The following is a 23,217-nucleotide window of genomic DNA, read 5'->3' on the forward strand; positions in this document are numbered from 1 at the left end:
CCCCCTCCACCTGGGGAAGATGCTGGCCCCTCAATCGGACCCCTCTGCCTCACTCCCCTCTGACGGGGCAATGGGCCACACACCCATGTGCCACCCCAGTGCTCCCAGTGGGGTCACCACACCGGGGACTGGGATGCATTCCCTGCTCACCCCTCATCCAGGCAGGATAAGGTCCCAGGGATCCTGGACCAGCCCTGCTGCAACCGAGGGAGCTTATTCCTGTCCACGCCATCCACGTACCTGTGTATTCTGGAAGTAGTGCCTCCAGAGGGGCCGGATTTTGTCCTGGCCACCAACGTGAGGCCCATGGCGGCGGCGGGAGGGACGGGGGGACGGGGGGGGCTGAACGGGACCGAACGGGACGGGACGGGACGGCCGCGCTGCCTCCCGCTGCCTCCGCTCTGCGGAGGCCCCGCCCCCCGCGCATCAGGCCCCGCCCTCCGCAGCGGCACCACCGCGGCTCCCTGCGCTGCCAGGCCACGCCCCTCACGGACAGGCCACGCCCCCCCTCCCCATTGTTCCCTCATCGCCCCGCCCCGCTGTCAAGCCCCGGTCTTTTGGCCACCCTCCGAACGTGGCTCGCTGCTCAGCCGGTGCTGCGCGGAGGCGCATGCGGGGTGCGTGCAGCGGCGTTCGGCGGAAGCCGTGTGGCGGCGTTCAGTGCATGCGCGGAGGGTGCGGGCTGGAGGTAAGCACCGAGGGGACCGGCGGGTTGCCGTGGAGACAGCCCCGTCACCCCGGCCTCCCCCACGGGCCTCCGCACTGCCCATGGGCCTTCCCTCCGGCCCCACGGGCCCTCCAACCGCCATGGGCCCTCCAACCGCCATGGGCCCTCCAACCGCCATGGGCCTTCTAGTCCCCCCTCCCCGCCCTCTCCGCTACGGCCCTACCGTGTTTCGTGCCCTCCGCGGCCTCTCTGCTCCAGCCCTGCGGCCCCTCTCCTGTTGCACCGCAGCCCCTTCACCTCGGTGGCTACCGCAGTCCTGCCCCGCAGCTTGACCCCCCCCTTCCCCCGACAGCCTGTCCCACCAGCCCCTAACCCCCTCCCGTGAGGCTCCGGCACAGGGTGCCCACAGAAGCTGTGGCTGCCCCATCCCTGGCAGTGTTCAAGGCCAGGTTGGACACAGGGGCTTGGAGCAACCTGCTCTAGTGGAAGGAGGTGTCCCTGCCCGTGGCAGGGGTTGGAGCTGGAGGAGCTTTAAGATCCCTTCCAACCCAAACCAATCTGGGCTTCTGTGACTTCTCCAGTGCTGACACACACACACACACACACACACCCCCAGCCACCCCTCCGTGGCAGGTTCTCTGCAGTGGACACCCCCTGTCCCCCATGGCCTTTTGTTGTGGGGACTGGATGTACCCCCTGAGCGCTGATAGTGGTTGAATTACTTCCAGACAGGCGGTGGTGCTGCCCAGGGACAGGGCAAGGAACTGTTACTCTTGCAGAATACAATAAGAGCTGTTTATAGAGGTAACTCCCCCTGACCGACCTGTGGGGGGGTGGCTGCCCTGGCAGATGCTGCTGTATGAGGGGGGTATTAACGTGTTGGGTCTTCCTGGGGAGCTTGAAGCACCTGAGGTGTAGCAGCAGCACATTTCCCCTCAGAACGTGGGTGCTTGGCAGGGTTTGGTGCATGGTGACGGAGGTATTCCAGTGTTGTTACCCCCCTGTGGGGGGTTCTTGGGTGTTCAGGGTGCTGGTCCTGCTTCACCACATGCTCCTGCTGATCATAGAATCCCAGAGCAGTTTGGGTAGAAGGGACCTTAAAGCTTCTCCAGCTCCAATCCCCTGCCACAGGCAGGGGCACCTTCCACTAGAGCAGGTTGCTCAAAGGCCCTGTGTCCAACCTGGCCTTGAACAGTGCCAGGGATGGAGCAGCCACAGCTTCTCTGGGCACCCTGTGCCAGTGCCTCAGCACCCTCACAGGGAAGAAAGATGTGTCTTTGCTGCTTGTTCAGGCTTTGTGTTGTTCTACTCCTTCCAGCTTGGATGAATCATGGTGAGGTTTGGCATGAACTTTGGAGGTGGCCCAAGTAAGAAAGATCTTCTAGAGACTATTGAATCACAGAAGAAGCAGCTGCTTCAGTACCAGGTTCGGCTGAAGGATGTTGTCAGAGCCTACAAGAGTCTGTTCAAGGAGAAGGAGGCCTTGGAAGCCAGCTTGAAAATGTTGTCTGTATCTCACAAGGCAGATGCTGGCTTGAGTGGTGCTCAGCCTATATCTGTGGTCAGCTCCAGCTCTTCCTTTGCCGACTGTGCTGATGACAAGAGCTCTGTTCACAGTGAAGATAGCGTGGGGACAGCTGCCAGTGCAGACACTGCTGCCAGCCTGGCCAGTACCAAGGGTGAAGCAGGGCCTGAGGATGATAAGCTCGTGGCTGCTGCTTCTTCCTCTGTTAAATCAGAGGAGACGAGTGGTTCAGAGAGCGGCATGAGCACGAGCGGTGGGGACGTACCATCTGCTGCCAGTGAGGCTGATAAAAGAGTTCTGCTACTGAAGACCCAACTGGCCACCCTGACCAGTGCTCTGGCAACAGTCACACAGGAGAAGTCCCGCATGGAAGCATCCTACCAAGCAGAAAAGAGGAAGATGAAGCAGGACCTGGATGATGCTGCTAAGAAAGCAGAGGATGAGACTGAGAAGCTGGAGGCAGAGCTGAAGTGTGTCCAGGAGCAGCTGGCTGAGACCAAAGCCCGTCTGATCACCCAGCAGCACGACAGGGCCCAGGAGCAGAGTGACCACGCTATTATGCTGCAGGAGCTGCAGAAGCTGCTGCAGAGTGAGAGGGCTTCACGCCAGGATGCTGAGCTGAAGCTGGAGGAGACCAGGGAGATGCTGGCTCGGAGAGCCTGCGTGGCTGAGCGAGCAGAGGGCTACGAGCTGCAGATCAAGCAGCTGAGCCAGGAGGTGGAGGACCTGAAGAGGGAGCTGCAGGATGCTCAGGAGGAGAACAAGAAGCCAGACCCGCGGATACAGGGTCTGCAGGAGGAGATGGCTAGCCTCAAGAACCACTTCCAAGTGCAGCTGCTGCGGGAGATGAAAAAGGTAGTTCCTTGTATGGGTCCTGGAGCTGCTCACTCTCAGTGTGATTGGGGCCGGTTTGGGGCTTGAGGAGTTGAGATGCCCCCACCCAGTCCCTCAGAGCCCAAGAGGTTTGAATTAGGTGATAATCCTGGAGGAAAATCAAAACTGTTTGTGTTACAGCACATAAGGCATTAACCAGGGGGTGGTGAGCGTTGGACTTGGGAGCACCCTTTGAGGCGGTTACATGGTGTCTGTCCTCCAGGGTGTCGTGTGGTTCTGTACCAGTTACAATCCGGTGTGAGAGTGGCTTGGTAGGAGAGACCTTCCCTCTGCCCCAGTGTGGCAGTGAGTGTGGTCTCAGTGCAGTGCAAGGTACAATCAGGGGGGCTCATAAAAACTGACCCCCTTTAGAGAAACTTAGGGGGTTGTAGTGAAAGAAGGAAGGTAAATGCAGGAGAACACTCCCCCTGCATCCATCCACACAGGCTAGAGCCTAAGGGCTAGAATGGAAAGAGGGATGTGGTGGAAAAGAGGAACCTGTGTAACTCAGTGGGTTGTGGGGTGATGGGCTCGGGGGTTGGCACTGGAGCTTTGGGGCCAGTAACTGAATTTGCATCTGGAAACACTCTGGAACAGGATCTTCCTCGTCTCCTTGCACTCTGGGCCAAGTTTTCTTCTTCCTAATCTGAAGCATCAGGCTGGTTTCATGCAGTTTGGGTGAAGGGGACCTGACCTCTGCTTGTGGTTTGGCTCGCGATGGTGTTTGCCAAATGCTGCCATTATCGGAGCGCTCGATATCTGAGCAAAGTGTGAACTGTGTGCGTTTGCTGTAGCTCAGAAACGCCTGAATAACATGAATACCGGTGCAACAAAGCACAGGATGTAACTGAATTGCAGTGAGATGTGTGAGAGCTTCAGAGCACACACACATTTAAAACAATCCCTTTAGCCACTGTGAGGTGAGCTTGCTGCTTCCCATCCCCCCCCCACACCTACAGCAATGTGGGAAATGTAAGACAGGAGCTCTGCAGAGCAGGGAACAAAAGCAAAGGTGCTTTGACTTCATTATACCCGCAAATAAACGTCCAGCTGTTGGGTTGTATGGAATTCTAGGGGAAAGCGCAGCCCCACGCTGGTTTGGAGGTCAGCAGAGCAGAATTAACCCCGGTGTAAAGCAGAGACCTTTGAGCATTGAGCAAAACTAACTGTGCTGTGTGTATGCCTCTGCTCTCAGGCTGCACAGGCAGAGGAGCAGCTCCGCCAGCACGCCCAGATGGAGGAGAGGCGAGTGGCTGACCTGGAAGGCCAGGTCTCGGAGGTGTCGGAACTCCTTGGCAGCTATGAGAAAGCCAAGCAGAAGGACCAGCTGATCATCCAGAAACTGAAGGACCGCATTGTACAGCTGGACCTGGAGAACAAAACCCTGGCCATCGCTGCCTCCAGCCGAGCCCCTGGGGATGCTCACGTGGAAGAAGCCAACCTGGATGTTAATGTTCTGAAGGATAAAATGGAAAAGCTGAAAAAGCTCTTGCAGGCAGCAGCTAAGAAGAGTGAAACCCCTCTGGACATCGAGAAGCTGTGTGAGCTGGAGCCTCCAAAGGGCACTGAGGCTGGGGATGGCGAGAAGGCCACTGCTGTGTACTACCAGCAGGAGCTGAAGCAGCTCAAGGAAGAGTTTGAGAGGTACAAGATGAGGGCACAGGTGGTTCTCAAGAACAAGTCAACCAAAGACATCAACTTGTCTAAGGACCTGGAGGAGGCTCAGGAGCAGCTGGCTGACCTGAAAGAGAAATACGTTGTGCTTCAGCTGGCCTCTGATGAAATGGAGAAGCAGCACCAGCAGGACATGGAAGCCAAGAAGCAAGAGTTGTCCCAGCTGCAGCAGATCCATAGGCAGGAGTTAGAGAGGTGCCAGCTGGACTACAGGGAGCGGGCACTGAAGCTGGAGGAGGAGATGCACAAACAGCGGGACCGAGCCCTGGCAGTGCTGGCAGAAAAGGACCAGGAGCTGGAGCAGCTGAGAGTTGTCCCACTGCCTTATGGGCGTCAAGGGTCCAAAACCTACTTTGTGTCAGATGGTGCTTGCAATGACTCCCCAGGCAGTGATTCCTCAGAGATTCTCCCCCAGGCTCTTCACCTCTCCAGCGCCAGTGAGCCCACCTTCATCTTGTACGCAGAGCAGCTGGCTCGCAAAGAAGTGGACATTGTTGCCCTGAGGAAGCAGAAGCACAAGCTGGAAATGCAAGTTCACCACCTCCAGAAGAGGATCTTGGTTGAGGAGGAAAAGCACCGGGAAGAGGTGTCTGCACTTCAAAGTGAGATGGAGAAGAACTTGAGGGATAAGAGCAGAGAAGGAGCCAACCTGGAGTACCTCAAGAACATTGTGTACCGGTTCCTGACGCTGCCGGACGCGCTGGGGCGGCAGCAGACTCTCACAGCCATCCTCAGCATTCTGCATTTCAGCCCGGAGGAAAAACAGACCATCACAAAGCAGTCAGCTTCCAGCAGCTGGTGGCTGGCTGGCAAGAGATGAGGCTGCAGCTTTTGTTCCAGACTGCTTTTGCACGGGGACATGTCCTTGATGGTTAAGTGAGACCACTTCACTCAGGGTGTAACCTCCTTCCCACCATGCGATGGAGCAGGGAGCTCTCAGCAAAGAACTGTGCTTCAGCCAGTGCTTGTAGCCCCGGTTTGTATTTGAGTCGTGGGATCACAGCGCTCTCTGGTGTGAGGATTTGCTCTGAGTTGGACCTTGATGAAATAATAAATAAAATTGAAGCTACTGATGCTTTTTCAACCACAGTCTAAAAAGAATCACCCTGCAGGCGGAGGGTGAGGAGCTCCATTAGAGCTTCAACACCAGACAGGCTTGTGACTCAAAGGATTTAAGGGAGGGGGAAGCACTTAGTGCTAAAATAACATAAGACAAAGAGCTGGAAGCCCACAGGAAGATGAGTCTTGATACCAGCATCATCCAAATGCAGACACTTGAGCAGTTTCTCATAAGGTTTTATTTTTGACCTAGAGCCAGATTTATACCAGCGAATCTGTAGCAGCTCTTCATAGCACTGGAGACCATTTCTGGATCCTTTGCAGTCATCAGTGTGCTCAGGAAAGAGAAAATACCTGAAATATGTAAGTTTGAACCTTTGTAACTGCAGTGGTGCAAGTGGTGACTTCCCCACTAGTGTCCAACCAGAAGGTGCTCTGTAGCAGTTACTGCGGAGCAGGTATCTGAACCTTCTGGCCTGGCTCCCCATGGGACCCAGGGGATTACAGGAGGCAGAGGCAAGGCTGAACTAAACCCACTGAGCATTCAGTGGTCATTTCCTGAGTATCTGGGAGTTTCAGTGAAGTTGTGATGCTCTGCGATGTTGGTTTTAGAAGCAAGGCATTGCTCCTGCTGGGATAGAAGCAGCGAGGGGCAGAAGATAACAGTGTGTGCCCTGAGCTTGCAGTAAACCCCACGAGGAGGAAGGTGTGCCCTGTTGCTGCGTGGACCCTGAAGTTCTTGCCTCGCTTCCTTACAAATGGGTGAGTGTGGCAGGAAGGAAGCAGAAACCTCTGGAAACACCTCTGGCTTTTGTATTCCTGTGTTTTGGAGCTGTGCTTGCAGCTTTGAAGAGGTGTCATTGAATGTTCATGGCTTGTGTGAGAGGGTCGGGGGGAGCTGCAGCGTGCAACTATGAGCATGCTGGGGGCTGGAGGAACAGGCTGGATCCCTGGGGGTCTCCACAACAGGTCCCCTGGGTGCTGCAGCCACTAGAGGGGAGCCACCAGTTGCTCAGACCCTAGGGACAGGGGTACCTCAGAGGTACAGCATCCCTCAGCACTGCCAGGACTTGCTTCCCTGGAATGGGACCTGGCTCTGATACATGACACACCAGGACAGGTCCATGTGTCAGGGGACAGCACTGGAGCTCAGATGGGCTCTGCAGGTGGGAGAGGTTCTGTGCAGGCAGCAGGGCAGGTTTCTCTGAGCACAGTGGTTGTGCTGCAGTGAGCCGCTCTGAGGTGCGGGGCAGGGTGCCAGTGCTTTGTGCATGAGGGTAAGCAAGGTCAGGAGCAGCAGAACCAGCCCAGCAGCTGTTGCGTGTCCGGTGCTGCCCGTTGGCACGAAGCTATCCACAATGGCCAGGAGCATCTCAGGCAGGGCAGAGGAGCTGTGTTGGCTGCACTGCCTGGAGCAGTGCCCATCAGGAAGTGTTTGTGCTGGGATTTAAATGGTCTCTTCATCCTAGGGAGGATATTTTGCTTCCCGAGATGTTGGGTGCTCCCCTGGGAAGCACCTATTCCAGCTGTGCTTCCAGAGCTTTACCATCCTTGTAGGCAAAACCTCGCTGGAGTTGTGTTCCCATGCACCTGCTTTGGTTTATAATTAAAGGGTTGGCTCCTAAAGCACAATTCCCCGGCCCAGAGTACTGGGAATGCCTTTGGGAACACCAGCACTGAGTCTTGCATTAACAATCCCCAGGCCTCTCCGGAGTCCTGGAGCTGAATTGACGACCAGCGTGGTTTAGCAGCTCCTGGTGCTGCGTGGGAGGCTGGGCCTGCTGGGCAGAATGAGTCCTCTCCCCTCTCAGGGCTGTTCCAGCAGTCTTTGTCCTGTCTGGTCCCTGGAGCCTGCTCCCCTAGAGCAGGTTGCTCCAAGCCCCTGTGTCCAACCTGGCCTTGAACACTGCCAGGGATGGGGCAGCCACAGCTTCCCGGCGCCACAGCGCCCTCACAGGGAAGAGCTTCTGCCTAAGAGCTCATCTCAGTCTCCCCTCTGGCAGGTTAAAGCCATTCCCCTTGTCCTGTCCCTACAGGCCCTTGTCCAAAGCCCCTCTCCAAGGTTTCTTGTGCCTCAGTTTCCCCCACAGCAGCAGCGGGGGTGCCGGTCCCTGTACACGCTGGTTCGCAGCAGGAGGCTCAGGGGGTGCCCAAGAGCCACGCTCGGTGCCGGCTCCCTGAGCCCAGCAGGGGCTGAGCCCGCCCTGCGCTCGGGGCTTCCCGCGGCAGCTCCGGCTGGGCAGGTTCCTACGGCGGAGCCGGAGCTCTGCAGGTGGGGAGCGGAGCCAGCCCAGGCGGCAGCGGCGGCAGAGCTGCGCTGGGGACAGCGGAGCTGCGCTGGGGGCACTGCCGCCTCTCCCCACGCTGCGTCCGGTGGCACAGAGGGGCTCTTGGTGCTCAGCTGCCTGCCCATGGCCAACGAGGAGGAGCAGCCGTCGGCTCTGTCGGATCACCAGGTAAATCCTGCGGGGAACCCTGTGCAGGAAGCTGGGAAAGCCGCTGCCTGGTGCTGCGGACACCATTCCCGGCCAAAGGGGGTTTGCTCACACCGGGGATTGGGGCCAGCATCGAGGGGGGCTGCAGAAAGTGCCCATGGCTGCAGGCAAAGGGATCCAAGTCGCTTGGGCAGGGCTTTGCCGGTTGGAACAAGTCCAGAGGAGGCCACGAGGATGATCAGGGGACTGGAGCACCTCCCGTATGAAGACAGGCTGCGGAAGTCGGGGCTGTTCAGCCTGGAGAAGAGAAGAGAAGAGAAGGCTGCCTGGAGACCTCAGAGCAGCCTTCCGGTGTCTGAAGGGGGCCTAAAAGGATGCTGGGGAGGGACTCTTCATTAGGGACTGTAGTGACAGGACAAGGGGTAACGGGTTCAAACTTAAACAGGGGAAGATTAGATTGGATCTAAGGCAGAAGTTCTTCCCTGTGAGAATGCTGAGGCACTGGCACAGGGTGCCCAGAGAAGCTGTGGCTGCCCCATCCCTGGCAGTGTTCAAGGCCAGGTTGGACACAGAGGCTTGGAGCAACCTGCTCTAGTGGAAGGTCTCCCTGCCCGTGGCAGGGGGCTGGAGCTGGAGGAGCTTTAAGGTCCCTTCTGTTATAAAAACCTAGCCAATCAGTTTTAATTGATTTTTATTATAATTAATATCGAGAGACAATAAGCAAGGAGCGCTGGGTGCGCCAGGGGGTCTCTGCTCCGCCCGAGACACACACGGGGAGCTTCTGGGGATAGTCTCTTATACTTTTTGGTTTCCCGGGCTTCTTGGGTTTCAGGCAATCCCGTTGTCTTCTTTTCCCGGGCTTCTTGGGTTTCAGGCAATCCCGTTGTCTTCTTTTTCCGGGCTTCTTGGGTTTCAGCCGATCCCGTTGTCTTCTTTTCCGGGGCTTCTTCAGCCAATCCTGTTGTCTTCCTTTCTGGGGATTGCTCATCTGTCCTGGTTTAAACCCAGTCAGGTAACTTGTTCACTCACTCCCAGTGAGTGGTGCCGAGCTGACAACAGTCGAGGTCCGTGTCCCCCCCCCCCCACCGGGGTTCTCCCCTTCCCCACTCCCGGAGGAACGGGGAGGAGGATCGAAAAAGTGCAACTCCCACGGGTTGAGACAAGAACAGTCCAGCAACCAATGTACACAAATCACCACCGCTACTATCAACTACAACAATGATAAGGGAAAATAACAAGGGAAGGGAATACGATACCACCGGCCAAGAAAACGAGTTCCACCCGGAAGCCCCGTGTCCTTCCGGGTAACTCCCAGTCACCCCCCACCCCGGCCATGACGTGCTGTGGTATGGAATACCTCCCTGGCTAGCCCGGGTCAGGCGCCCCGTCTCTGCTTCCTCCCGGCTTCCCCTCCTCCCTGGCAGAGCATGAGCCTCACAAAGCCCTTGGTCAGGGTAAACATCACTTAGCAACAACTGAAAACATCGGCTTCACCAACACTGTTCTCAGGCTGGAAGTCAAAACACAGCACTGCACCAGCTACCACAAAGGAAAAAAAAACATGACTGCTACTGCTGAACCCAGGACATCATCCAATCCTGTTGTCTTCTTTTCCCGGGCTTCTTGGGTTTCAGCCAATCCCGTTGTCTTCTTTTCCAGGGCTTCTTCAGCCAATCCCGTTGTCTTTTCTTCCTGGGCTTCTTCAGCCAATCCCGTTGTCTTTTTTTCCCGGGCTTCTCCACCTGTTGTTGGGGTCTTGTGTCCGGGTGAAGAAATGTTATGTCTATCACAAGTCTGACTGCCATCTTAGCCCCCATAAATTCCACTCCTTATGTATCTATTTTTCAGCGCACAGATTTCACGACATTCTGTAGCAGGACATATCTCGAAGTTACCCCCCCCCTTTCTAAGAACATTCATGCAATTTAAACAATGAACAAAACATTTCTTTGCACAATATTGCGGTTGACCCAGGGGAATTATTCCCTTGTTTCTCCTTCCTCCTCACTGTGGTATTGACAGGGACACTTATCGTACCCTTTGCACATAGCACAATGATCACAAGGGATTCCATCTCCACACGAAGTGCAATGATCACTAGGACCCCTGAGTTGCTGACATGAATCACTCTGATGTAACTCACAACTCCCCCCTTTGTTTTTGTGTAAGTTATTGATTCGTGTCTTGGCCTCCAGTTTAATGACTACGTTGCGAGCCGCGGATAACATTGGAGTCACTTTAGTTTTTAATATCATTAACGAGTGGGTTTCCCCCTTGTTCACTCTCTCTGGTTCCAACGGCATGGCAGTGAATTGCATGTTTTGTACAACCGTATGTATCAGTCTGGTGAAACATGGGATTATACATAGAATAATTAGTAATCCCCCACAAACATAGCAGTTGGTTACATTCAATGTTTTAGCTATATTCTCAGCGAGATTTACAAGAGATTTTTAGTAACTGTGGGAATTTCATATTGGACTCCTGTTTCCATTTCATGATAGAATGAATTGAATAATAAATGATATTGTATTGATTCCTTAACACTTTCCATAATTTTAACTTAGACTATAGCTCCTGGATCTTTTCCAACAGCCCATATCTTAATTCCAAATTCTTTAATTTTCCATTTTGAATGGTATTCATAACCCCAGTTTGTGGTGGCCCAACATACACAGTCCCATCCGCATCCACAAAGGTGGCCTCCCAGTATTGGGGTGCAGCCAGGATTTCCATTTGCCATAAGGGAGTTCCTCTGGATCAAAACATCTTTACAAAGTCCATATTGGGTTTGGTTATGTATGCAGTAGCCGGTTATTGTTCCTTTACATTCATACACGGTGTGATAGATCAGTGTTTGAGAGGTTACTCTCCCTCGTCTAGTTGTGGTAATACATTCACTACAGTTGTTGTGAATGTCCTTAGAAGCCACGGCATTTCCCCCTATGGTTCCTATCAGAACCAACACCAAAAGAGGTCCGGTCAGGATCATAGTGCTCAGCCGTCGCAGCCCCGGGGGTTGCAGCCCTTGGCAGACCTCTCCAGCTGCAGCACCGATTCCCTCTGGTCTTGCCCTCTCTGGTAGATCAGAGGTATATTCCCCGTCGGCTATTATAGCGATAATATTTGACCCACAACAACTGTTCTAATGAGGTTATAGTTTCACACCGAATGCAAAAGAACTGTAATTGGTTCCTCGGAAATTGTTCCTGGTCTCCTCTCCAAGTAATAACTGGGACACCTTGTCCTAATATATATATATATATATAGGTTGCAACGTTTACAGATAGGAAGTGGACTGGTATTGGCCTTTATTCTATTATTTATGGAAATGTTTTCAGTTACACCTGTTTTTCCCATATAATATCTGTAGGAGTCAATACGGATTCCCCCAGTTACCTGTTTAAGTCCTCTTGAGGGTCAGCTTGGTGTCCCCAGGTTCAGTCACAACCCTCCATTCCTTTATGGGTCCTTTTACTTGTGACGCGTGTGTCCACCCTTTTTCAGCAGTTCTTATCGCCGTTTCGGTAGTTAGAAGAACAAGAAATGGTCCCTCCCAACGAGGGGTTAGACTATCCTCCTTCCAACTTTTTATCAATACCCCGTCCCCTGGTCGGATTTTATGTATTGAAAATTCCAAAGGAGTGCTTTGAGCTAGCATTCCTTTGGCTCTGAGTTCTTGCATGTTTTCATTCAAAGTAGTGATATAGCATTGGATAGTCATATCTTCCAATTTGGGGTGACTTACTGGTAGCCCTTGAGTGTAGGGCATCCCATATAGCATCTCAAAAGGTGAGATTCCAGTTGTCGAATTTGGCATAGTTCTAATATTTAACAGCGCCAAAGGGAGACGTTTTATCCATGTCATTTTAGTTTCAATCATTAATTTTGCTAATTGGTGTTTTAAGGTTTGGTTCATCCTTTCTACTCTCCCAGGACTTTGGGATGCCAAGGAGTGTGATAATCCCATTGGATTCCCAAGGCTGATATAAAATTTTTAAGGATTTTAGAGGTAAAATGTGATCCTTGATCTGAATCTGTTACTTCGATCATCCCATATCTAGGAATAATATTCTCAAGTTGTGAGGATGGAGGCATGGACCCAGAGGTAGAGTGCAAGCTGGATCGTTTATTGAAAAGATGACACAATATTTATATGCTTCCAAGCAATTAGCCAAGCACATCTGTGTTTGCCTTGCGGTTACATCAGGTGAAAGGTCTATCTGATTTTCTTATCGACATCCTCTTTCCAGTTCCGACGTCCTTGTTCCTTGCCAGTTCCAACATCTTCCAAGTACCAGTCAGGGACAGGTCACTCTTAATTGCCTGCTGTAGTTCTTCCTTCTCATGGTCGCTCTTAATTGCCAGCTGTAGTTTCTCCTTCGCATGGTCTCTGACAGCTTTGATACATTCCAACCCCCACATCAAGTAGTTGTTTTGTCACCACCTGAGCCGTAGCCCTTGCAGCGGGAATGGCCTCGACCCAATGTGTTAATTGATCTATTATCACTAAAAGGTATTTATATCGTCCCGCTTCTGGTAGTTTGGTGAAATCAACCTGTATCCTCCGAAAAGGTCGGTGGGCCAAAGGTCTTCCCCCTTTGGGAGCCTGTCTCATCTGTTTCTTATTAACTTTTTGACATGTTAAACATCCTTGTACTTCTTGTTTTGCCATATCAAAAATTCCCATACAACCATAGAATTGTAAAAATTGATCAACAAGTGCTCTTGTTCCCCAATGTGTTTGCTGATGTAACCTACACAATATTCTTCTAGCATAACCCTTAGGTAACATTTCTCTCCCATCTGGTAATATCCATTTATTGTTTTCGAATTTGGCTCCTAATTTTTCATATTCCTTGATCTCACTTTGAGAGTATGTTTTGGGTTCGTTCATCTGTTCTCCCCCTGTTTCTAGGTGTTCACCAGCGGTTAAAACTAAAAGAGCTGCCCATCCGGCTTCTTCATCTGCCAGGTTGTTTCCTCTGGTTCTGAACTGGAGCCCCTTCTGGTGTCCTCTAACATCAGTTATAGCTATTGCTTCAGGTTCTCTTATTGCTTGCAATATTTGTCTTATTAATTCCTCATGTATTAACTCTTTACCTTGTGTATTTATCAAACCCCTTTCTTCCCATATCTTCCCAAAAGTGTGGACTATACCAAAGGCGTATTTTGAGTCTGTAAATATATAGTCCCTTTTTTATTTCTTAGTCTTTTTAACGCTCTCAACAAGGCATATAACTCGCATGCCTGGGCTGACCAACTGGCACTCAATGGTCCGGACTCTATTACTTCCCATTTTCTCCCATCTACAATAGCATATCCGGATTTTCGTTTTCCATCAATTACCCGTGAAGATCCATCCACAAATAATTTTTCTCCCTCTCCTAATTCTTCCTCCTCTAAGCCTGGTCTAATTTTTGTCTGTAATTCTACCATATCTATACAATTGTGAGCAAGAGTTGAAGTTTCCTCCCATTCTCCAAATAAGAATTGTGCTGGCTTTTGAGCTGTTGTTGATCTTAATTCCAGATCAGGGGAATGGATTAAAATAGCTTCATATTTTAATAATCTGTTATCAGTGAGCCATTTATCTGCTTTTTGTTGGAGGACTCCCTGGATATCCTGTGGGGTATAAACTGCTAGGGATCCTCCAAAGGTTACCTTCCTAGCTTCTTCAACTAATAAGGCTACTGCTGCTACTGCTTGTAGACACGTTGGCCAGCCTCTACTTACAGGATCTAACGATTTCAAGAAATATCCAACAGGCTTTTTACTGCCTACCCAGTCCTGGGTTAATACCCCGTATGCAGTCTGATTACTCGTATGTACAGCTAATTGAAATGGTTTATCCAAATCCGGAAGGCTTAACACAGGAGCTCTCATTAAAGTGTTTTTAATATGTTGGAATTTCTCTTCATCCTCTGAAGGACCCCTTTATGACATTTAGTGTGAGTTTTTCGTATGAAAATTTTACCTTCTCGCTAAATCCCTCTATCCATTGTCGACAATAACCTAATAATCCTAACAGCTGTCGAACCTCCCTTTTTGTTCTTGGGGCAGGTAAGGCTATGATTCCTGCCACTCGATCTGGATCTGATTTCTTTCTCCCTTTACTAATCCAGTGTCCCAAGTATTTCACTTCCAGCTCTGTAAATTGCAATTTAGATTCTGAAACAGTCCCTTTTCTCCGAGAAAGTTCAACAGACCTATGGTGTTTTCCCGGACTTCCTCTTCCGATGTTCCAGCTATCAACAAATCATCCACATATTGTAGGAGCTTTACATTGCCCTCAGTTTCGAAGGACGTTAACAATTTTTCCAGAGCCTGTCCATGAACAAGTTTGGTGATTCAGTAAAACCCTGGGGTAATACTGTCCATCTCAATTGCTGCTTTCTACCTGTCTCCGGATCCTCCCACTCAAAAGCAAAATAATCCCTGCTTTTTTTCGCTAAAGGACAGGCCCAGAAGGCGTCTTTCAGATCAACTGCACTGTACCGGGTATGTTCTGGCGATACCTGATTCAATAAGGTGTATGGATTTGCCACCACTGGAAACCGGGTAACAGTTCTCTGATTAACTACCCTTCAATCTTGAACTAGCCGATAGCCCCCGTCTGATTTCCTGACCGGTAAAATCGGTGTGTTATGCGGTGACATACAGGGTTCTAAGGTTCCTTTCTGTACTAATTCTTCAGTTATTGGTTTCAATCCTTTCCTTCCTGCCAAGGAGATCGGGTATTGTCCGACCCTAATGGGCTCCTTTGGGTTTGTTATTTCCACTTCCAACGGTTCAATGTCTAATTTTCCTATTTCTCCCTTATTATACCAGACTTTAAAATTAATCAGTTCTTCATCCTTTTCTGTTAATTGATATAAGTTTACAGTAATCGCTCCCTTTTCCACCTCTAAATTTATTCCTAGCTTTATAATTAAATCTCGTCCTTATAGGTTACTCTCCGCCTCCTCCACTAGCAGAAGATCTCCTATATGCAGATTTTCTTTTCAGATTCTGTTTCTACGTTTTTGATAACAGGGACCCCAAAGGGTTCCCCTTTTGCACCTACTGCTAAGGTGGTATCTTTACTTATCTGACATCCCATAGGAATATGCCAAACCGTAGATCTTTCGGCGCCAGTATCAACTAGAAATATTATTTCTTCTCCCTGGGGACCTATCTTTAAATTTATCAAGGGCTCTGATGATGTTCTTGTCCCCAGAATATATAGCCCCTGACACCCCTATTCCTCATCTTTAAACATCTTCTCATCCCGCATCCGCTTTCTACAATTTCTCTTAAGGTGTCCCTTCTTTCCACAATAATAACATTCTGGTACCTCTTCAGAGAGGGTCCTAGCCTTTTCCTTCTGTTCTGTCTGTTTCCTTTCTCGATACCCAGGTCCTGAAACCTTGGGTATTGATCTTGGCTGTTCTCGTTCCTGAGTTTCCCGCACTGCCGCTACAAATATTCTTGCCTTTGCTTTCTGTTTTCTGGTTTTCCTCATCCCTCCGTACATAGACTTTCTGGGCTTCCCTCAGCAATTCCTGCAATCCCCGATCTTGACAGTCATCTAATTTCTCTAACTTTCTTCTGATATCCCCCCAAGATCGTGCTACAAATTGGGTTTTTAAAAGTGCTTCTCCTACTGGGGAAGCCGGATCAACTCCGGAATACATTTGCAACGTTTTCCTCAATCTCTCTACCCAATCAGTAGGACACTCATCTTTCTCCTGATGTTCACTAAAAGCTTTATAAATATTCTGTCCTCTCGGAACTGCCTCCCTAATTCCTTGTTTAATAATTTCTCTCAAGTCCGTCATGTTTTGTCTGTCCTGAATATTTTGATTATTCCAACGGGGATTCTGATTAGGCCATTTTTGCTCTCCGGGAGGACCCTGCTGATGTCCTCTCTCCCAGTTTGGCATTCCGGCTTGTCTAATCATAGATCTTTCTTCCGCAGTAAATAATATCCCCAATATTGACTGCATCTCTTCCCAGGTATAAATATTAGGACCTAAGAATCGATCTAATTGTTCAGAAACCCCCAAAGGGTCGTCTAATAACCAGCCCCTTTCCTTTTTAAAGGATCTTACGTCGCCGGTGTTCAGGGGTACGGTGTGGAGACAGTGTTCTCACAGGAGAATGGATAATTGGTACATAAACTCTGAAAATCCTGAAAGATACAGCAAGGCCATGAGAGGCCTGAGGAAGCCTAAACAAGCAAGATAAGAAGAAGCTGGATTTCACCGAGTTAATGAGAACTGTGGACTGCTGGCAAGCTTTTGAGGTCAAGTTCCCACACCTGTGCTTAACCAATTATATGCTAGTTGCAAAGGGTCTTCAAGACATGTATCCAGTCATAATATGCCAAATCACTGTAAGTGCACGTAAGAAATAGTATTTAAGGGGTTAAGGCTTTGTAATAAATGGCTTTTTGTCTGATCATATTGATCTCTGACTGAGTCCATATATCTTCTGCAGCAGTACGGCTACAAATCCAATCCCTCGTACATTTCCTCCCATCGGAACCTCTCGGAGGGGAAATAAAGTTTCTCTTTCTTCTATTTTCTCTTGTGGATTTTTATCCTCCCGTATTTTTGTCTTACTTCTAGTACGACTGGAGGGAGTTGGGGAAGGGGGAGAAGGGGGAAAGCACCTCTTGACCGAGGGAAAGGGCAGCCCTGCTGCCCCCCAAACACGCCCCCCTCCACCTGGGGAAGATGCTGGCCCCTCAATCGGACCCCTCTGCCTCACTCCCCTCTGACGGGGCAATGGGCCACACACCCATGTGCCACCCCAGTGCTCCCAGTGGGGTCACCACACCGGGGACTGGGATGCATTCCCTGCTCACCCCTCATCCAGGCAGGATAAGGTCCCAGGGATCCTGGACCAGCCCTGCTGCAACCGAGGGAGCTTATTCCTGTCCACGCCATCCACGTACCTGTGTATTCTGGAAGTAGTGCCTCCAGAGGGGCCGGATTTTGTCCTGGCCACCAACGTGAGGCCCATGGCGGCGGCGGGAGGGACGGGGGGACGGGGGGGGCTGAACGGGACCGAACGGGACGGGACGGGACGGCCGCGCTGCCTCCCGCTGCCTCCGCTCTGCGGAGGCCCCGCCCCCCGCGCATCAGGCCCCGCCCTCCGCAGCGGCACCACCGCGGCTCCCTGCGCTGCCAGGCCACGCCCCTCACGGACAGGCCACGCCCCCCCCCTCCCCATTGTTCCCTCATCGCCCCGCCCCGCTGTCAAGCCCCGGTCTTTTGGCCACCCTCCAAACGCGGCTCGCTGCTCAGCCGGTGCTGCGCGGAGGCGCATGCGGGGTGCGTGCAGCGGCGTTCGGCGGAAGCCGTGTGGCGGCGTTCAGTGCATGCGCGGAGGGTGCGGGCTGGAGGTAAGCACCGAGGGGACCGGCGGGTTGCCGTGGAGACAGCCCCGTCACCCCGGCCTCCCCCACGGGCCTCCGCACTGCCCATGGGCCTTCCCTCCGGCCCCACGGGCCCTCCAACCGCCATGGGCCCTCCAACCGCCATGGGCCTTCTAGTCCCCCCTCCCCGCCCTCTCCGCTACGGCCCTACCGTGTTTCGTGCCCTCCGCGGCCTCTCTGCTCCAGCCCTGCGGCCCCTCTCCTGTTGCACCGCAGCCCCTTCACCTCGGTGGCTACCGCAGTCCTGCCCCGCAGCTTGACCCCCCCCTTCCCCCGACAGCCTGTCCCACCAGCCCCTAACCCCCTCCCGTGAGGCTCCGGCACAGGGTGCCCACAGAAGCTGTGGCTGCCCCATCCCTGGCAGTGTTCAAGGCCAGGTTGGACACAGGGGCTTGGAGCAACCTGCTCTAGTGGAAGGAGGTGTCCCTGCCCGTGGCAGGGGTTGGAGCTGGAGGAGCTTTAAGATCCCTTCCAACCCAAACCAATCTGGGCTTCTGTGACTTCTCCAGTGCTGACGCACACACACACACACACACACACACCCAGCCACCCCTCCGTGGCAGGTTCTCTGCAGTGGGCACCCCCTGTCCCCCATGGCCTTTTGTTGTGGGGACTGGATGTACCCCCTGAGCGCTGATAGTGGTTGAATTACTTCCAGACAGGCGGTGGTGCTGCCCAGGGACAGGGCAAGGAACTGTTACTCTTGCAGAATACAATAAGAGCTGTTTATAGAGGTAACTCCCCCTGACCGACCTGTGGGGGGGTGGCTGCCCTGGCAGATGCTGCTGTATGAGGGGGGTATTAACGTGTTGGGTCTTCCTGGGGAGCTTGAAGCACCTGAGGTGTAGCAGCAGCACATTTCCCCTCAGAACGTGGGTGCTTGGCAGGGTTTGGTGCATGGTGACGGAGGTATTCCAGTGTTGTTACCCCCCTGTGGGGGGTTCTTGGGTGTTCAGGGTGCTGGTCCTGCTTCACCACATGCTCCTGCTGATCATGGAATCCCAGAGCAGTTTGGGTAGAAGGGACCTTAAAGCTTCTCCAGCTCCAATCCCCTGCCACAGGCAGGGGCACCTTCCACTAGAGCAGGTTGCTCAAAGGCCCTGTGTCCAACCTGGCCTTGAACACTGCCAGGGATGGAGCAGCCACAGCTTCTCTGGGCACCCTGTGCCAGTGCCTCAGCACCCTCACAGGGAAGAAAGATGTGTCTTTGCTGCTTGTTCAGGCTTTGTGTTGTTCTACTCCTTCCAGCTTGGATGAATCATGGTGAGGTTTGGCATGAACTTTGGAGGTGGCCCAAGTAAGAAAGATCTTCTAGAGACTATTGAATCACAGAAGAAGCAGCTGCTTCAGTACCAGGTTCGGCTGAAGGATGTTGTCAGAGCCTACAAGAGTCTGTTCAAGGAGAAGGAGGCCTTGGAAGCCAGCTTGAAAATGTTGTCTGTATCTCACAAGGCAGATGCTGGCTTGAGTGGTGCTCAGCCTATATCTGTGGTCAGCTCCAGCTCTTCCTTTGCCGACTGTGCTGATGACAAGAGCTCTGTTCACAGTGAAGATAGCGTGGGGACAGCTGCCAGTGCAGACACTGCTGCCAGCCTGGCCAGTACCAAGGGTGAAGCAGGGCCTGAGGATGATAAGCTCGTGGCTGCTGCTTCTTCCTCTGTTAAATCAGAGGAGACGAGTGGTTCAGAGAGCGGCATGAGCACGAGCGGTGGGGACGTACCATCTGCTGCCAGTGAGGCTGATAAAAGAGTTCTGCTACTGAAGACCCAACTGGCCACCCTGACCAGTGCTCTGGCAACAGTCACACAGGAGAAGTCCCGCATGGAAGCATCCTACCAAGCAGAAAAGAGGAAGATGAAGCAGGACCTGGATGATGCTGCTAAGAAAGCAGAGGATGAGACTGAGAAGCTGGAGGCAGAGCTGAAGTGTGTCCAGGAGCAGCTGGCTGAGACCAAAGCTCGTCTGATCACCCAGCAGCACGACAGGGCCCAGGAGCAGAGTGACCACGCTATTATGCTGCAGGAGCTGCAGAAGCTGCTGCAGAGTGAGAGGGCTTCACGCCAGGATGCTGAGCTGAAGCTGGAGGAGACCAGGGAGATGCTGGCTCAGAGAGCCTGCGTGGCTGAGCGAGCAGAGGGCTACGAGCTGCAGATCAAGCAGCTGAGCCAGGAGGTGGAGGACCTGAAGAGGGAGCTGCAGGATGCTCAGGAGGAGAACAAGAAGCCAGACCCGCGGATACAGGGTCTGCAGGAGGAGATGGCTAGCCTCAAGAACCACTTCCAAGTGCAGCTGCTGCGGGAGATGAAAAAGGTAGTTCCTTGTATGGGTCCTGGAGCTGCTCACTCTCAGTGTGATTGGGGCCGGTTTGGGGCTTGAGGAGTTGAGATGCCCCCACCCAGTCCCTCAGAGCCCAAGAGGTTTGAATTAGGTGATAATCCTGGAGGAAAATCAAAACTGTTTGTGTTACAGCACATAAGGCATTAACCAGGGGGTGGTGAGCGTTGGACTTGGGAGCACCCTTTGAGGCGGTTACATGGTGTCTGTCCTCCAGGGTGTCGTGTGGTTCTGTACCAGTTACAATCCGGTGTGAGAGTGGCTTGGTAGGAGAGACCTTCCCTCTGCCCCAGTGTGGCAGTGAGTGTGGTCTCAGTGCAGTGCAAGGTACAATCAGGGGGGCTCATAAAAACTGACCCCCTTTAGAGAAACTTAGGGGGTTGTAGTGAAAGAAGGAAGGTAAATGCAGGAGAACACTCCCCCTGCATCCATCCACACAGGCTAGAGCCTAAGGGCTAGAATGGAAAGAGGGATGTGGTGGAAAAGAGGAACCTGTGTAACTCAGTGGGTTGTGGGGTGATGGGCTCGGGGGTTGGCACTGGAGCTTTGGGGCCAGTAACTGAATTTGCATCTGGAAACACTCTGGAACAGGATCTTCCTCGTCTCCTTGCACTCTGGGCCAAGTTTTCTTCTTCCTAATCTGAAGCATCAGGCTGGTTTCATGCAGTTTGGGTGAAGGGGACCTGACCTCTGCTTGTGGTTTGGCTCGCGATGGTGTTTGCCAAATGCTGCCATTATCGGAGCGCTCAATATCTGAGCAAAGTGTGAACTGTGTGCGTTTGCTGTAGCTCAGAAACGCCTGAATAACATGAATACCGGTGCAACAAAGCACAGGATGTAACTGAATTGCAGTGAGATGTGTGAGAGCTTCAGAGCACACACACATTTAAAACAATCCCTTTAGCCACTGTGAGGTGAGCTTGCTGCTTCCCATCCCCCCCCCCACACCTACAGCAATGTGGGTAATGTAAGACAGGAGCTCTGCAGAGCAGGGAACAAAAGCAAAGGTGCTTTGACTTCATTATACCCGCAAATAAACGTCCAGCTGTTGGGTTGTATGGAATTCTAGGGGAAAGCGCAGCCCCACGCTGGTTTGGAGGTCAGCAGAGCAGAATTAACCCCGGTGTAAAGCAGAGACCTTTGAGCATTGAGCAAAACTAACTGTGCTGTGTGTATGCCTCTGCTCTCAGGCTGCACAGGCAGAGGAGCAGCTCCGCCAGCATGCCCAGATGGAGGAGAGGCGAGTGGCTGACCTGGAAGGCCAGGTCTCGGAGGTGTCGGAACTCCTTGGCAGCTATGAGAAAGCCAAGCAGAAGGACCAGCTGATCATCCAGAAACTGAAGGACCGCATTGTACAGCTGGACCTGGAGAACAAAACCCTGGCCATCGCTGCCTCCAGCCGAGCCCCTGGGGATGCTCACGTGGAAGAAGCCAACCTGGATGTTAATGTTCTGAAGGATAAAATGGAAAAGCTGAAAAAGCTCTTGCAGGCAGCAGCTAAGAAGAGTGAAACCCCTCTGGACATCGAGAAGCTGTGTGAGCTGGAGCCTCCAAAGGGCACTGAGGCTGGGGATGGTGAGAAGGCCACTGCTGTGTACTACCAGCAGGAGCTGAAGCAGCTCAAGGAAGAGTTTGAGAGGTACAAGATGAGGGCACAGGTGGTTCTCAAGAACAAGTCAACCAAAGACATCAACTTGTCTAAGGACCTGGAGGAGGCTCAGGAGCAGCTGGCTGACCTGAAAGAGAAATACGTTGTGCTTCAGCTGGCCTCTGATGAAATGGAGAAGCAGCACCAGCAGGACATGGAAGCCAAGAAGCAAGAGTTGTCCCAGCTGCAGCAGATCCATAGGCAGGAGTTAGAGAGGTGCCAGCTGGACTACAGGGAGCGGGCACTGAAGCTGGAGGAGGAGATGCACAAACAGCGGGACCGAGCCCTGGCAGTGCTGGCAGAAAAGGACCAGGAGCTGGAGCAGCTGAGAGTTGTCCCACTGCCTTATGGGCGTCAAGGGTCCAAAACCTACTTTGTGTCAGATGGTGCTTGCAATGACTCCCCAGGCAGTGATTCCTCAGAGATTCTCCCCCAGGCTCTTCACCTCTCCAGCGCCAGTGAGCCCACCTTCATCTTGTACGCAGAGCAGCTGGCTCGCAAAGAAGTGGACATTGTTGCCCTGAGGAAGCAGAAGCACAAGCTGGAAATGCAAGTTCACCACCTCCAGAAGAGGATCTTGGTTGAGGAGGAAAAGCACCGGGAAGAGGTGTCTGCACTTCAAAGTGAGATGGAGAAGAACTTGAGGGATAAGAGCAGAGAAGGAGCCAACCTGGAGTACCTCAAGAACATTGTGTACCGGTTCCTGACGCTACCGGACGCGCTGGGGCGGCAGCAGACTCTCACAGCCATCCTCAGCATCCTGCATTTCAGCCCGGAGGAAAAACAGACCATCACAAAGCAGTCAGCTTCCAGCAGCTGGTGGCTGGCTGGCAAGAGATGAGGCTGCAGCTTTTGTTCCAGACTGCTTTTGCACGGGGACATGTCCTTGATGGTTAAGTGAGACCACTTCACTCAGGGTGTAACCTCCTTCCCACCATGCGATGGAGCAGGGAGCTCTCAGCAAAGAACTGTGCTTCAGCCAGTGCTTGTAGCCCCGGTTTGTATTTGAGTCGTGGGATCACAGCGCTCTCTGGTGTGAGGATTTGCTCTGAGTTGGACCTTGATGAAATAATAAATAAAATTGAAGCTACTGATGCTTTTTCAACCACAGTCTAAAAAGAATCACCCTGCAGGCGGAGGGTGAGGAGCTCCATTAGAGCTTCAACACCAGACAGGCTTGTGACTCAAAGGATTTAAGGGAGGGGGAAGCACTTAGTGCTAAAATAACATAAGACAAAGAGCTGGAAGCCCACAGGAAGATGAGTCTTGATACCAGCATCATCCAAATGCAGACACTTGAGCAGTTTCTCATAAGGTTTTATTTTTGACCTAGAGCCAGATTTATACCAGCGAATCTGTAGCAGCTCTTCATAGCACTGGAGACCATTTCTGGATCCTTTGCAGTCATCAGTGTGCTCAGGAAAGAGAAAATACCTGAAATATGTAAGTTTGAACCTTTGTAACTGCAGTGGTGCAAGTGGTGACTTCCCCACTAGTGTCCAACCAGAAGGTGCTCTGTAGCAGTTACTGCGGAGCAGGTATCTGAACCTTCTGGCCTGGCTCCCCATGGGACCCAGG

General features: G+C 52.3%; 2 protein-coding genes across 2 annotated transcripts; both read left to right on the forward strand.

Annotated features, from left to right (window-relative positions):
- Positions 1–1,965: 1,965 nt before the first annotated feature.
- LOC133276431 (GRIP and coiled-coil domain-containing protein 1-like) lies at positions 1,966–5,812 on the forward strand. The gene is made up of 2 exons (XM_061467190.1): positions 1,966–3,047; positions 4,261–5,812. Exons 1-2 carry the CDS (start codon positions 1,998–2,000, stop codon positions 5,557–5,559), a joined length of 2,349 nt encoding a protein of 782 aa, XP_061323174.1. The 5' UTR covers positions 1,966–1,997; the 3' UTR covers positions 5,560–5,812.
- A 13,058-nt stretch (positions 5,813–18,870) lies between these two features.
- Positions 18,871–22,733, forward strand: LOC133276432 (GRIP and coiled-coil domain-containing protein 1-like). The gene is made up of 2 exons (XM_061467191.1): positions 18,871–19,967; positions 21,182–22,733. The coding sequence occupies exons 1-2, from the start codon at positions 18,918–18,920 to the stop codon at positions 22,478–22,480; spliced, it is 2,349 nt and encodes a 782-aa protein (XP_061323175.1). The 5' UTR covers positions 18,871–18,917; the 3' UTR covers positions 22,481–22,733.
- Positions 22,734–23,217: the final 484 nt, after the last annotated feature.

Source organism: Pezoporus flaviventris, unplaced genomic scaffold (genome assembly GCF_033815535.1).
Source record: "Pezoporus flaviventris isolate CSIRO_AGI_PZ_B2104156 unplaced genomic scaffold, CSIRO_AGI_Pfla_v1 ptg000045l, whole genome shotgun sequence".
NCBI lineage: Eukaryota > Metazoa > Chordata > Aves > Psittaciformes > Psittacidae > Pezoporus > Pezoporus flaviventris.